General features: G+C 49.3%; 1 protein-coding gene across 1 annotated transcript; it reads left to right on the top strand.

Moving 5' to 3' along the window:
• Positions 1-423: 423 nt before the first annotated feature.
• LOC309588279 (syntabulin-like) lies at positions 424-10829 on the top strand (the record flags this gene model as incomplete). The annotated part of the gene is given in 7 exon segments (XM_082307331.1): positions 424-587; positions 2656-2738; positions 6798-6900; positions 7767-7943; positions 8432-8581; positions 9821-10607; positions 10611-10829. Coding segments are annotated over 7 exon segments (1683 nt in total).
• Positions 10830-12797: the final 1968 nt, after the last annotated feature.

Raw genomic sequence — 12797 nt, 5'->3', positions numbered from 1 at the left:
CTCCCAGCTTGCTTACGTAGTAAACCCTCTTATAAGTAATGTTCATGTTATCTAGTGTGATTTCTTCCCATTAATCAGAATTGTCTAAAGCGTGTATTTTTGTTCTTAAAAGCTAGGATCATGGAAATATCTTCTGTGCCTGGTTTAAGTGAGTTAAAGCTATGATGGCTTGTAGTGTTCTTTTTTGCTCTTTGAGAGGGAGCTGAACGTGCCCGTCTCGCCCTGCAGGAGCGAGGATGCCGTGTGCGGGTTCAAGGCCGTGCTGTCCTCACAGCTTGCGCCCCGGAGCTGAGGCTGGAGGGGCATCACCCTGCGAAGGTTTGGTGTGCTGTGGCAGTGGGCACTGGGAGGTCTGGAAGGCCACCAGCGCTGGGAGGTCTGGTGGATGGCGGTGGGGTGGAAGCGGCTGTTGGGGGGTCCGCCATGTGCATAGCCCAGCCCCCCCGCGTGCTTCAGAACGCCTGGGTCCCGGTGGCGGTTGTGGAACGGTCCCTGCCAGTTGGGCCAACGGACGCGGCGCAGCCAGCAGATGCCCTTGGAGCTCCTCTGTCTGGCATCAGTCCCTTGGTAGCTGTGATTCAGGAGAGGTGAGATTTGAATCTGTAGGTCTCCTGAGAGGACCTTGCGGAGCTGTGGGCTGCGGCTGGGGACTGGCTCTGTGTCTCTGCTCCAGAGCCTGGTGCCATCGCTCGTAGGAAGTGGAAGAGCTTTAACGGGTGAATCTGCCCTTTCCCTTCTTCGGGGGGCTACGGGAGCTGTTTTGGAGGTGAGGGAGATGGAGGTTGACCGTCTTGAGCCAAATGGGCTAGAGCAGGGATGGACTGTCATTTCCCTGACCTCAGTGGTGTATCTGTAAGGTAGTTGGAATCGTCTCCGCCTGCACAAGTGGACTAAGGTCCTATGTTGTTTGAAAGGAGACAGACTGAATAAAATCCATGACTGTAGTGCGCGGTCTTTCTGACCAAATATGTAAGCGTTTCTTTTAGGATAAGATAAACAGTGCCTTGAATTCACTGGTTATACTGACTAACTCTCCTTTGCCTACAAATGGGCCCAAGGTTGGCTCGGACACGGGTGTCTACACTAGAGACATCCACGTTTGGTCAGATGAATCCCACCCCAGTCTCCTGTGTTCCTCATCAGGTCTCTGACAGCTCTGCTGTTAGCCCTTGCCGAGGCCAAGTACAGTCTCTGCCTCTCTTATTTCTCCCTGGTTTATTTTGGTTTGTTTTGTTTTTAACAGAAAGGAAAGTCCGTCCTAAACATTGAGTTGCAGAAGAACGTTTGTGTTGGAGGCTTGTGCTTGGATCTTCAAGTAGGTCTAATGAGATGCCTTTTCCTCTTCTGTCCATCCCTGACAAGCTTAGGCACTCTCTGTTTGTCCTGTTTCTGAGGACCGCTGCCCAAGGCGCCTGGCATTGCACAGGGAGATTCTGTCGCTCATGTCGCACCATGACTTCTGTTAGCCAGCAGGAGTGCAGTATTTTCAGGACATAAGCTAAGTGAATTGCACTGAAGTGAAAGAAGTGCTCTCTAACTTCTGAGAGATAAACTGTAGTCTAATCAGAATAGACAGATTTGGAGCAAAAGACGCTTAAAAAGTAAGGTAAAAATGATTAGCATAGCGCTATTATTTTTTGTTTGGATTTCATATGTTTTAGATTTAAAGTTTGAATTTCAACAAATTCAGCTGGATTGATGTGGAAAACATGTTCCCATAGCCAAGTATGTCTTTCAAAGGCGAATAAGCAAAGTGTAGCAGCCACAAAGACTGTTTTGGCTTGACAGTGTTTTGTGTTTTTGGAACCCAAATCTACAGGTTCCTGTTGAATGAAAGTGGCCTGGGAAAGTGACCTTTTAATTCTGTGTCACAAATGTTATGGTCCACTCCCTTCTAAAGAATTCTTGCTGATGTTACTCAGTAGAGGCTTAGGCAATTAGGAGTTGGGCTGTGGCCTCTAAAGGCCACAGAATTCTATAATTCTATTCTATAACAGCAATTCTATAATCATAGAATTGTTTTGGCTGGCAAAGACCTTTAAGATCATCAAGTCCAACCTTAAACCTAGCCCTGCCAAGTCCACCACTAAACCACGTATCGCTGTTTGTTCAGCAGACTCTCGGGTTGCAGCAAGTGCCCAGACGTCACGGCGCAAATGGAGGATCCAAAACAGAAGTCATCAAGTTACAAAGGAGGAATGGGCAAGTAAAAGGCGAAAGCCTGAATCCCCTCTGTCCCAAAGAAGGACCTGCTCAGCTCTAGGCTGGCGGCACGGGCCACCTGCAATTCAGGGTCTCGGGCACAAATCTTCTGCACTTAGGCACTTGTCTCCTTCCTCACAAAGAGAAAAAAACAAATAAAAGGAGATCCCTGTTGGTTAGTTCAGTAAAGGGAAAAGAAACTTGTACTTAGCTCTGTTTGCCTGCCTCTTTTGGAGGATGGACTTGAGCCCGAAGGAGAAGAGTGGCCTAATAGCAGGCTGCTGAGCAGGCTGAGGGGATGCAGGGAGTCTGCTCCCCGGGAAGCTGTTCTGCTTGGTGTAATTTAGTACCTGTCTTCCTGGGGGTTTGAAGCCCAGTTCCCAGCAGGCACACCATAACTCCTTTCTTTCTCTCTCTGTCTGTGGCCCATGAATTGTATCGTCACCGCTCCAGGTTTACAGAAAGTGGGACGGCCACCGTTCAAGGGAGATTGTCGCCTCGGGACGCCTGCAACGTCGAGCTTAGCCTTGCACTTGGTCCGTGGGAGAGCCGCGGCTCTAACTGCCAATCTGCGTGAGTAGGGGATGCGGATATGGGACTTTTGCAGGGAGCGCCTGAGCCTCTAGGCTGTTGGAGAGGCCGAGACCTGTGCCAGCCAATTCATCTTTTAGCTGCAAATGCCTTTTGCTCGAGCTGCAGGTCTGCTGGGGGTTGTGGGGACGTGCTCCTGCAAAGATGGCTGAGTTCCTGGCGTAGGAAGGGCACTGGGGTTTAGAGGTCAGCGTTGAGGCAGGTGTGGAAGATGGCATGCGATGTGATCTTTAGTCAAAAAAATTTCTTTCTGTAGACTCAAGCAGGTTTTTTCCTCTCCTCTGCTAGTCCGGTATGGAATATGAGTCAAAAAAAGAGAAACTGATGCTGTACACACTGCACACTCTTAAGTATTTGTTTCAAAATGGTGTGAGGTCAGGCTAGAACATGCTTTGCAATTTGTGTATTTGCTGCAGCAAATTTTCTGCTCTTCCTAGCTGTTTTCTGTGGTTTTCAGCCCACTGCACCTCCACAGAAAAAATACGGAGCATATGAATGAGGCCACTCTGAATCTTCCCTTAGGAGTTTGGGTTTTTTTGGTGCTCTGCTTTTAAATTAAATAAATTCAGTGGTCTCTGAACTTTGGTTTTTGGTGACCAAATTACCCACCGCAAAGTTTTTGTTTCCCTCAGAGTGATTACTGTTAATACTTTTGGAGCAGTATTGAGTGCATACGTCTGTATGTTCCTTCTCTTTCTATATCTGGTTTTATATGTAGGCATAGAAAGCTGAGGGCATGTCTTGATCTTAGTCATGCAAATCTCACTTGTTTGATTTCACTGTGGTATGAGGGCATCGGGTAAGTTGGTGGTTACTGGGCTCCAAAGTGGAAGCTCGACCATAAACTACTGAGCGGGTCTTTGCAGATCGCGGTGGCCTTTTGGACATTTGGCCTGTTGAAACAGTGGTCTTTTGCTGGCTTTTCTGTACCTAGATACCTAAATCCTGGGGAAGCTGTGTTTTAGGTGCCTTCACTCTGTTTTGGTTCTCATTTGGCATTCCGATGCTGAGCTCAGGAAGAGCATAGGAGAAGGGAGAAATGCACGTCCAGTCCCTGTTCCAATAAGTAATAACCCACCATGAAGAAAAGAAAATAACAGCCAGCATCTGGCAGAGCCACTAGATGGAGGTTGCCCGACTTTGCCCAAAAGTGTAGACTGTCGAGCCTGGTGTTGCCGAGCGTGTTGGGTGCAGGGGCTGGGCAGGGTCTCCTGATGGAGGCGGGAGCTGTGGGAAATTCAGGCCTGTTTGGATTCCGCCCTGTAGCAGGGGGTGATGAAGAGAGGCAGCATCCTAAACTGGGTGGATTTACAGAGGAGCTGGAGAGGGTGTGGATCAGCTGAGAGGACGGGAACCCCGTCTCCTCACCCGGTTCTTACTGCTGGATGCGGTGCGTGTCCCAGTGGTGTGATGGGGAGATGCTGTGCAGCCTCCTCCCAGTTGAAAGCTAAACCTGGCCCTGCAAGTGCCAGGTGGATCCTTTCCCCAGGCAAGCAGACAGCAGAAGAGAGCTTTCCTTGGGCTGCTTTTGTGTGGCCCCTGATGTCTTTGGTGTAGCGTGAAAGACCCATCCCGGTCTTGAGAGAGGAGCCAGGCACCGAGCTGTTCAGCGCTTTTAAAGCCGACCTGCTTCTCGGGATGCTCAGAAACAGGAGTTTCACGGAGCTGAGAAGCTTTGCTGATTGAGACCGGGGCTTCCCGAGGGAGGTGGCAGCTAGGGAGAGTGCTACTTCCAAAATTCCCCCCTTGGAGCTGGGGACCTGGCATCCTTTCCTAAACCCAGCCTCCAGCCACTGCAGGGTGGGCATCGCTTCCCCAGGGAGCTGGCAATATGTTGCCTTTCATGTGACATAACAGAAGAGTAACCCTACTTTATAACGGCCTGTCTTAGATATACCGTTACGAAGAATGTATTTAAAGGAAATGGAAATTCTGCAGGGTTTGTTTCTTATTTTATTGGTATTCCAAGCCTTATCTTGCTTCCACGCTGAGGTGCTTCATTACAGGTCTCCTGTTCCTCCCTTCTGAAATTCTGTCGGGAATAGCAAGCTGTTGGCTTTCGAAATTTGGGCACTCGACAGGCTGTGAGCGTTGCTAGAGTTGGCAGAATACAGTGTGACCGCAAACCCTCTAAGGATGAACAGGCTGCAAAAGCCCAGGCTTCACATCTGTCATTAGTGTTTCTTAATGATAAGAGTGCAATTGGGGGAAAAAAGCAGTCATAACTTGAAATGCGTTGCCCTCAGACCTGCCTTGGCTTTGTTACTATCAAAAATATAGTTTAGGCAACCAATCAATATACTGGCTAGGGTATTGCTGTTCTTGTCAGTAGATGACACTTGAACTCTCTTCGTTTTTTGCAATTATTTCAAGGTGTGTGTTGCAGTAAATATACTTGATTAGCTTCTGACCAATTTTGCCTTTCATCCTGGGACTATTGCAGGGTTGTTTAATTAGTTACCTCCCAGCTATGTTTGTCGTTGCAGTGTTTTCTCCTCCCTGTTGAAAACAGGCCAAACTGATTTGAAATGTTTTATGCCTGTTATAATGAAAACCATATGTCTTACATTAAGGGTGACTGTGCAAAAGCTTTCAGCTGCATCAGGTATAGCGTGAGACTCGATGCATTTGCATACATGCTGTGAAGGCGTGCCTGCACGGTTCGTTGCTGTGCCCCAGCCTCTCTCCTCCTTGCGCACTGGGAGCAGCTTTAGGAGATGTGTTGAAGGGGCCTCTGAAAGGCCTTTGTTAAATTCTGCCACCACCGTGATGGGTGGGCTGGGGTGTTTTCCTAGTCTGTGATGCAGCTGGCTCCCTTTCTGTGTGCTGCTAAGTCATCCCTGCCAAAGGGGACATTTTCCAGCTCCTAAAAGTGCTTCTGACCAGCCTGTCCCTTTCCCTTCAAGCAGACCAAATAGCGCTGCCAGGGCTACGAAAAATCTCCTGAGGTGCCACTCGGTGCTTCCTTAGAAACGATACTTGTCCCTTGGTGGATTTACAGATGCATTTTAGAAAACCGTCGTAGGGAAGTTGAGTGTCATGTTCTACAACTCTCTGTATTTCCTCCAGTCTCAATGTTTCTAATGAGGTTGGTGTAGCAAAGTAGCATCCTTGCGTCTCTGTTGGAAAGAGCCTTTTGTTTTGCCCTTGAAATGGGTCATTTTTAAGGGTGTTATCTGAAGAAAAGCCTGAGATGTTAAAGCAAGACTTCATCACTTGTTGGCAGCTTTGCTTTCTTGCGCTTGTCAGTGCACGTGAGCAGTGTGGTTTTCTTTCCTATATGGCTTGTGGTGTACAAAACAATCTTGCAGGAACAACCCCATAGTAAATAAGAATGGAACTGGAGACGTAGCTGTGAGTTAATGGTTTTAACATAACTTAAAGGGCATCTCTTAAAAATACAGGTCCTTTCAATAGTGGGCATTACAACTGAATTCTCTGAACTTTTCCAGCTGCTTCCAATGGCTTTGCTGGAACTTCCTATGCAGCCAGGCCCTCTCTCTTCCCCTGGGGTCTCGAAATAAAGCCATCCACAGAGACAGTGTGCCACTTTTTCCTCTAGTTGCTGCACGGGAGTGGTGAACCTCTATGTTCGTGTTTTGGTCTCTTTGCCGTAGAACAGGATGCTTTTGAAGGCAAGGAAGCGCAGCAAATATAAGTGCTTTCCATTCTGAGGACAAGCTGTCTCTGTCAGCCCTGGTTTAGTTACAGCTCTGTTTCACTGGGGGACTATATGCAAAACCTGGCATCAAGACTGATAGACACACACACACACACATATATATATATGTAAAGGGGTCATGTTTATGGAGTCAGAAGATAGGGAAGTTCTGTGGTTTATATACTTTGGTGCTTGTCCTCAGGGATGTTTGAAAATTCATGCAACTGCTGAAATTCACACGGGATGGAAAAAGGCAGGATTCATTGTGATTCATTGTTATTTTGAAAACAGTCTTTGAGGTATCACTTCCATCATGTTTTTACTCTTCCCTTTTCCTTTCCAGGGAGCAAAGCCGATGTCAGCTCTTCAAGCAGCACGGGTGGTATTTCAGCGCCTCAAGTCCATGCATCTGCTGCTGGAAGCAAAAGATCTTCTTTTTCTCACAAGTAAGCACAGCAGTTTTTCCTGCATAGCTCAAGCGTTGCTAGTGCAAAACCTGTCAATGCGCCAGGTCAGCCGACTGGTATTTTTTTGTTGTTTCTTCCTAACAAGTATGGGGGATCCAGTCCGGTATGCCAGAAAAGGCATGGGCTGGAGTGGAGGAGGAGACAAGTGGGTGTCCGTTAGGTAACAGGAGGGCTTCTAACCAGTGAGCCTTCACCTTTTGGTCTTATCCCTGTTTTCTCTTTGTAATAACCTGTCAGCTCGGCATGTACTTTTCCAGGTCATGACCTTATTTTCTGTAGGAAGAAGCAGACAATATTGCCTGTGGCGCTTTCCTCTTCAACACCCTTGCCCAACTTTTATAGAACTAAAACTAGATGCAAATGAAAAAAATGATCACAGTCACCTATGGAAATGAACCTTTCCTGAAAGATGCTCTCTCTGTCTCAGCAGAAAGCAGTCTTAGCAAACCTCCACGGATGGGAATCTATCCGCAGGCCTGGAAGGGAAAGGCTGAAGCGTGGTTCTTTTGGCACTGGTCCAGGCTGCCGTCCTCTCCTTATTTCCTGGAGTCAGAGGTTCAGGGAACGGGGATGACCTGATGGAGTCACTGGGAACCGTGCTGTCCAGACAGAACCGTGAAAATGGCCGAGGTTTCCCTAGATGATGTGATTCAGAGTGAGAGCCCCGCAGTCAGTGCAAGAATGTGCAGTGACTGATGACTTTGGGACTTTCTTGCTTCCCGGCCACTCACAGTTATCTGTCTGTCTTAGTGTTTAGACAACTTGGTGTGTAAAATAAGACACACATAAGGGGTTGCGTGATGAGGATCGCGCAACGTGCTTTAACCATGTTGGTTCCCCTCCAGCCGTGGCCCCGATGGTCGGAATATTGGATCCTTCTGCTACAAGTCCAGAGCCAGCCCACCTGCTTCCCGCGGAAAGGACCCTTTGTCATCGGTGTGCAAAACCCAGCCGAGTCCTGCTAACATCCGTCAGAATTATGGGGCTTCTTCAGCCAGCAGCAGCAGCTCGGGCTCATACAGGTGCACGCTCGCTCGCTCAACTCAGCAGCCAAGCCTGTTAGATACACACCTAAAGCGAGATAGGATGAATCCTGGTTTCAGGGTGCTCAGCTTCGTAACTGAGGTGTGGAGCTGAGCTCGGTCCGTACGCTGCCTCACCTGGCCGTGCCTGCAGCTGGGTGCCCTTGCCCGTGGCCTGGCCGCCTGCTCTTGGGCACAGCACCCGTTTTGGGTGAGGGGATGGCTGGGTATTTCAAAGCGCCATGTCTCATTTGATGGAATGGCACGGAAAACAAGGCCAACAAATAGTACATTTTGCAGTGTAGCCGCAAATGAGCCGTTGCCTCAGGTACTTTGCTTTGCCAGAGGCAGTCCCTTGTGCGGACACTGAGGAGCCCCAAATGAGTCAAGCTTTGTATCCGTCTGTGGGATGTTTTTCATTTTGGCAGGGCTGAAGAACCGTAGGAGGGATGTTATGTGGTGGTTTGGTTTGTTTATTTTCTGTACAGGCGATCAGGGAGATCTCTTTCTTGTGGTGACAATCCCAGCATCAAGCCAGAAAATCCAGGGCGGCGTTTGACTCCTTTGCAGCAGAAAGAAGTTACAGTACAGCGTTTGAAAACAAAGCTGAAGGAATCTGAGAGCAAGCGTCAAGAAAGGTACCTTTCACTTCGGAGATCAGAGTTAGAAAGATTTATTGAGGAGCACTGAGGAGTGGGAATCCTGAACGTTTCTCCTCATTTCTTGAGCACATCAAGTTGTCATTAAGAAATCTGAATTGTGATCAGTCTGATTAGGTTGGTTTCAGGTATTTCAGGTTTCATAGTGTGCGCAGTGACTACGTACCGTGCAGTTTAGTTATGAATACGGCTGTCTCTTTTCCCTTTTTTGAACTTTCCCAATTGAATATTTTTCAAGGATAATTTTTTACCTGTCTGATTTAGCACTGAGACCTTTTAGACATAAACCAGTTTCTACCTGCAAGCATGTATTACCTTAGTCTCCTGTTGTGCCTCACTCGGTGAAATATGACTACAAATGTCCCCCTTCTCCCCTAACGAAAGAAACGCTCTCACACCGACCAGTGTGCCCACTTGTGTTTTTGTCGGCACTTGGATATTGCATGTTTCCCGCTAGCCCTTTGTATGGAGGCTAAGCAAAGAAGTGACCCTGTGCATTAGACAGCAAGAGCTGTCGTCTCTTTTCCTAATGCTGCCCTTGGAGAGCCGGCTCTCCAGCACACACGAGGCAAGTGGGCCCACAGGGGTGTTTGAATGGAGCCCCAAGGCAGAGTCCCAGGGACCCCTTGGTGCAGCTCGGGGCAGCCCGACCTCTGCATCGGCGAGGGCTGGATCTCTCCCTCTCCCTCTCCCCCCTTGCTTGCAAGTCAAGGCAGCAGCCTCTGGCTCCGTGCTGGGCTGGGTGGGTGCAAAGCAAGGCAGTGCCTGCAGCCCCGAGCCGTCCTGCTGTGCGAGGCCAGCGCTGGCTCTGGCTGTCCGTGAGGAGCTGCTGGAGGGCACGGGGGATGCCTCCAGGCGGCTGTTTCTCATTTGCTCCAGGGTGAGGCGGTAGGGGAGATGTTAAGCGCTGTGCTGCTTGGACCTAAGCTGGAGGCCACCACTTGCACCTCCAAACGTGCAGGATGCCAGCACAGCCCACAGGGCTGCTGGCTGTGTGGTGAGGTGGGTGACCCCAGTTAGCAAGCAGCTGGCGTGTCTTGGCAGCCGGCTTACACCTCTGGCCGCTCTCTCAGGGGCGGCAGCAAACGGTGCCTGCAGGAATGTGCTTCCTTCTTGGAGCACCTCTGCCGCACAGCCATGCCAGTGCGGTGGAGCCTCACCTTGACTCTTGAACTGCCCAGTCAGCACAAGCGTTACAACCTTTTTATTTTGCTCCAGGGAAAGAGAAATAGAGGAGCTGAAGGCTCAGCTGGGACAGATGCAGGAAGAGTGGCTTGAAGAAGAGTGTAATCGTGTGGAGATGGAGCTGGCCTTCTTGGAAGCAAGAAGGGAAATGAAAGAGCTCCAGCGGGTTATTGAAAGCATGAAAAAGAGCTTGGCTGAGAAAGACAAAACAATTCAGCAATACTTCATCGGCATAAGCACTGAAAACAAGAAGCTGGAGTCTTTGCTGCAGAGGATGGAGATGGCTCGGAACAGCTCTGAGAGAGAGGAGCAGTGCCTGGAGTACACGTGTGCCTCCGAGGGGAAGCCGTCAGCGCTGCATGCCGTGGTGCCGGGCAGCCACGTCACAGAGGACCAGGCTCGGGAGGAGGTGGCAGATAGTGGGCTGCTGCTTAATGAGGAGGAGGAGAAAATCAGCAACGTGATGGTGGAACAGGCCGTCCAGACGGATGCGGTGCCACATAGCCTGGATGTGGAGCAGCTCATTCAAACCATCTTCCGCGCTCAAGGTGCCTGTCCTCTAAGCCCACCTTCATCACCGAATTCCCTGGGTGAATTTTCTCTGGGAAGCTTCGGTGATTCTGGTATCCTAGTGGACTTAACTCCGGGGGATCCAAGCTCTGCCATCCTTTTGTCTCCTCTGGAGTCTCTGTGCAGGAAGGGGGAGCACGGAGTTAATGAAAACCGTTTTGTGAAAGACCTTGATTTTCCAGAACCTCGTGATGCTGCAGCCTGTGGGTATGTCAGTTCTTTCTCTCAGGCGGGACTAAGGAGGAGATACTAGAGCAGCAGTCTCCTCGGAGATCTTCTGGCTGTAGCAGCCCCGTTTGTACCAACTCTCCTGTGGGCTTTCAGTGCTGACAGAGGAGGAAGAGATCCCGTTTCCAGTGTGGGAGCATTGCTTTGTGGTTGCGGCCTGGTCTACCATTTTGCTTTTGACTCTTTGACTTGTGCTATAAATCGGTTCAAAAACATGTTCCTTGTTTCAAAATTAAAAAGCTGAACCCTGTAGTTCCACAAGATGTGTGCTGCTGCAGCCAGGAAGGCCAATGGGATGCTGGGTTGCATCAAAAAGGGCATCACCAGCAGAGATAAAGAAGTCATTATCCCACTGTACTCAGCACTTGTCAGGCCACACCTGGAATACTGTGTACAGTTCTGGTCCCTGCTATACAAAAAGGATGTGGACAGGCCGGTGGGGGGTCCAGAGAAGGGCCACCGAGAGGATCAAAGGTCTGGGAATCCTGACATATGAGTACAGGCTGAGAGAGCTGGGTTTGTTGAGCCTTGAGAAAAGAAGCCTTAGCGGTGATCTCATCACCATGTACCATCATTTAAAGGATAGTTACAAGGAAGATGGAGACTCCCTTTTTACAAGGAGTCACGTGGTGAGGACAAGGGGTAATGGGTACAAGTTGCGCTTAGGGAGATTCCGATTGGACTTGAGAGGAAAATTTTTCACAATGAGAACAGTCAACCATTGGAATAATCTGCCCAGGGAAGTGGTTGACTCTGCTACACTGGTCACTTTTAAGACTCAGCTGGACAGGGTGCTGGGCCATCTCATCTAGACTGTGCTCTTGCCTAGAAAGGTTGGACCAGATGATCCTTGAGGTCTCTTCTAACCTGGTATTCTATGATTCTATGTTTTTAACTGGTGTTTTTAACAACACTGCTGTATATATATGATTGGGTGTCTTGAAACCTGTTACAATGATAAGTGTAGGCATGGGTACACTTTGAATATTAATGTTTTTTGAGAGTCTTAATGGAACCTGATAGTCGTTCAAGCCCTTTGAAATACTAGGTATAAATGTATTGTGTATTGCGAGTGTTTTCTTGTAGCAAAGCTGTAAAAAATAGCCCGTCCCAGCTGAGCTATCGGGCCCCGGCAGAGCTGGAGGAGGCACTGTGTCAGGGCGTAAGCTCTGCCTCCAGAAGCTCCTAACTCCTCATTCCTGCACTGCCAGAGAGGATCAGTCTCCTGGCACGTAACAGACGTCCAGAAGGCCTTGTTTAATCCGGCCCAGAGTCCTGCAGTCTCGGCGTGCCCACTGAGATGCCACCGTGAGCATCAAACCGCCAATTCCCCGTGTCCAACCCTTGAGAGCTGTGCATAGATCAGAGGAGGGCAACACCAACCAACAGATGCAATGGTGGGGTTTGTCTGGCTCCACCCGGCCTTGCCACAACACCTCTGGCCTTGTGTGAGCCAGGGCAGAAGAGGTCAGGTGAAGGCAGACACTGCCATGCCTTGCTCTGCGGCTTTTGGGCAGAAGGGGGCTATCAGGAAGCCACAAGGGAGAGGGACGAATTGGCCAGCAGGCAGGGAGCATTTGGGGACCTCAGGAGTGTGATAGGCACCGATGCTCACAGAGGCGACTGAGAGACCTTTCGCATCCCTACAATGCCTGCATCCTGAATTACTTGTGTTTGCAACAAAGACTCAGGAGGGTTCGTTAAGCGTGATTTTACGGAAGAGAAATGGAAGGGACAAGTTGATGTAACATAGTCCGCAAGAGTTCACAAAGATGGCTGTGAGCGCATCTTGTTTTCTCTGCCAGTAACTTCCTCGTCCATGCTCTCCTGCTTTCTGGGGTTCCTGTAGGCCAGCTGGCTTGCCTTATGACGCTATTGCAGTACCTAGTTGCCCCAAGGCCACTTTCAAAAGCTTTTTCTTTGAAGTACACGGACACAAGGGCCAAAATTAATAGCTTGGGGGGGGGGGGGGGGGTTAATGTCAATTTTACCCAACCATGGAATTCCATCATTCCGAGATATCTCCTCTTGGGACTGGAACACATTACAGAAGATGCCTTATCCCTACTTCCACGTATGTCTGTTCAAGGTCAAGACAGCATTATTTTCTACCCGATGTTACCAACTTTATTACCATTTTGGATTTCTCTTTTACATCCACTATTGTTTGTGATGGTGATGTGTGTTTGTGAGTGGTGGTGAAATGGAGCGT

The sequence above is a fragment of the Platalea leucorodia genome (genome assembly GCF_965183815.1).
Source record: "Platalea leucorodia genome assembly, chromosome: 3".
In the NCBI taxonomy this organism is placed as follows: Eukaryota; Metazoa; Chordata; class Aves; order Pelecaniformes; family Threskiornithidae; genus Platalea; species Platalea leucorodia.
The sequence above is the reverse complement of the archived record's forward strand: the minus strand, read 5'-3'. Positions and strand labels throughout refer to the sequence as shown.